Consider the following 2530-nt stretch of genomic DNA (forward strand, 5'->3'; position numbering starts at 1 on the left):
TAAAAGAACATCACAACATAAGTTTTTAGGCTCAATGTAGGTTCATAGCTATAAAATAGAATTATAACTAAAAAGGTGACCCATTAAAAAAAAAAAAAAGAATACCATGATTCTCATCCATACAAATGACTGTCTGAACATAGTTAAATTTTGAGGCACATCAACTTCACTATCTTCATGATTTTCCATTATAGAACTAATCATTATTTTTTCTTATAAATTGTATTAATGACATGATCATGCTTACTATCTTGTATTATTTGAACTGACCAATTCTTTTCTACTCTATCCCCAACCAACATCATACCTTTAGATTTATTTGTAATTCATTACAATCATTTATCTAATTAACATAAAAATAAATTTTTCATTTCAAAATTAATAAAATAATAAATAAAATAATTTTAAAATCACATTAAAAATACTTTTAGCTGAATCTTTTCTTTATAATCTAAATAAATGTAAAAATAGTATGTTTGAATGCTTTTGGAAAATCTGTTCATTGATATTTGTAGCCTACCAAATAAAAATGACAGTAGGATTATTATATACTAAGATAGAATTATTAGTACAATAAAACAAAACAATTATTCATTCTTCATTAAAAAAGGATATATTAAAGGAAATTTTTAGAGGAAGATCTAAATCTTTCCATCCATTCCTAATGATCGGATTAACAAAAGTTAAGGTAACTAAATATACTAAGCGTGCCTTTCTCATGATTAATCATTGACTCCTAGATTTTGTTTAAACCTTAATGGCTTCCATAATCTTCATTTTTGAAAATAGTCCAGGCAGTCCCATCATCTTTATTACGCTGAATCCTGACATTTGAAGCAGCCTTTTCCATTCTTGCTCGTTCCTCTCTTTTCCTCCATTTGCAAGGGCGATCATAAGCAGATCCGCAACCATTTCAATAGATTTATTTGGCCTCGACGATTCTACTGTCACGTTTTCTGCCACTATGAGTCTTCCATTCTCAGGCAAAGCCTTGTGGCAATTTCCAAGTATCTGTAGGCAACTCTCCTTATCCCAGTCTATTAATACATTCTGCATCACCCAAAAAAAATCCATTTATAACCTAAAAGCCAAAACAGTATACGCAAATGTCCTAAGGAAATTACAACTACGTGAGATTGTAGAGAATGGAGTTTTGTATTTATATTTACCTTTAAAAATACGGCATCTGCAATGGGTATGCTATCAAACATGCTGCCACCCACGTTCTCGATCCCCGCATAAATATTGCTTTCACAAGATTATGAGGTAAGGTTTTGGCAAAAATGCAATTCGTTGATTAGAAAGCTTCTGAAAAAAATCACTGATCCACAGTTTTTGGAAAGTATGGAAGAAATAGAGTAGATGTACGTGGAATTGATGGAGCAGTCTGAACAACATGAGGAAGATCAAAATTAATTCCATGAATGTGGGGATAAGCCTTCACAATGTGTGCTAAGGTCGTTCCTTTTCCTCCGCCCACATCAACCAAACTTTTCACCTCCTTAAAACCATCATAGCAGCTCAGGATTTGCCCCATAGCAAGAACTGTAAGCGTGGACATGGAATTGTTGAAAACATCGTTTACAGCCGGGTCATCCTTCTCGTATGCCCACAAGTCCTTTCCATGAGCCTTCTCGAATGCATTGCAGTCTTGAAGCACACATTCATGAAGATGGTGCCACGGCGCCATTAACACTGGGTGTGCTTGCATGGGGAGGAGTGGCACAAGGCTTACTGGATTATTCTTCCTAACATAAAACCTCCTTGCAAAATCAGTGAGCCCTTATTGAATATCAGATGGGTTGTTGCTTGTCTGAGTTTGGACAAAAATGCCCTTCATAGAGAGATATGTGAGAATGCGAGAAAGGTGATGCAGATTGGGAGATTCAGTAGGGAGTTTTGTGGCAATCTCATCAAGAGAAAGGGATGCATTGGCGCCCGCACTTGCAATAATATCAGGAATATTGAGGAGTATGGTGGATTTAAGAACAAGGGTAGAAACAAACGAGAAAATAACCTCTAGGGCATGCTCCATCTGAGCTGCAACCATTTCCATTGTATTTACTTAAGCAAATTTGAGTCGCTTGATTGTTGCTGAAGTCTTTTATATAGACAAACTGACCAGAAGAAAATTTGAATTATATATATTTTTTACTTTAGTTTGTCTACCACTCAGTAATTTGCATTTTTGAAGGTCTTAAGGGCATTTTTAGCCCTTGAAAGCAGTGAGAGAGCATAAAGTTATCTCTAGTTGAAGTTAGGATAAAATTTCATATAGTTTTTTTGAAAATTTCGTAGTTTTTAGATTTTATTATGTAATGAACAAATGTGACTGTTGGATTTCGATTCTCAAGAGGTTTTTTGTGACTCTCGGAATCTCATGAACTTCGATATGTTGGGTTTTCGAATGAAATAGATTATTTTTTGGCTTGCTTCAATTCTATACTTTTTGGCTTGCTTCAATTCTATGATTTCTTGGTTCTTGTAACAGAATTTACAATACTGCAGGTTCTCACTCAGGTGTTGTCAT

General features: G+C 34.4%; 1 protein-coding gene across 1 annotated transcript; it reads right to left on the reverse strand.

The window, feature by feature from the left end:
- Nucleotides 1–747: 747 nt before the first annotated feature.
- Nucleotides 748–1690, reverse strand: LOC131032930 (flavone 3'-O-methyltransferase 1-like). The gene is made up of 3 exons (XM_059218858.1): nt 1323–1690; nt 1170–1248; nt 748–1050 (listed from the first exon to the last, which is right to left on the reverse strand). Exons 1-3 carry the CDS (start codon nt 1688–1690, stop codon nt 748–750), a joined length of 750 nt encoding a protein of 249 aa, XP_059074841.1.
- Between the last annotated feature and the right edge of the window lie 840 nt (nt 1691–2530).

The sequence above is a fragment of the Cryptomeria japonica genome, chromosome 4, assembly GCF_030272615.1.
Source record: "Cryptomeria japonica chromosome 4, Sugi_1.0, whole genome shotgun sequence".
In the NCBI taxonomy this organism is placed as follows: Eukaryota; Viridiplantae; Streptophyta; class Pinopsida; order Cupressales; family Cupressaceae; genus Cryptomeria; species Cryptomeria japonica.

Coding starts and splice junctions, on each gene's coding strand:
- LOC131032930 (XM_059218858.1), bottom strand. CDS start 1,690: ATGGCGCCGTGGCACCATCTTCATGAATGTGTGCTTCAAGACTGCAAT. Junction 1,249..1,322: donor TTTCCAAAAACTGTGGATCA/GTGATTTTTTTC, acceptor ATCTTGTGAAAG/CAATATTTATGCGGGGATCG. Junction 1,051..1,169: donor CAGATGCCGTATTTTTAAAG/GTAAATATAAAT, acceptor TGGGTGATGCAG/AATGTATTAATAGACTGGGA.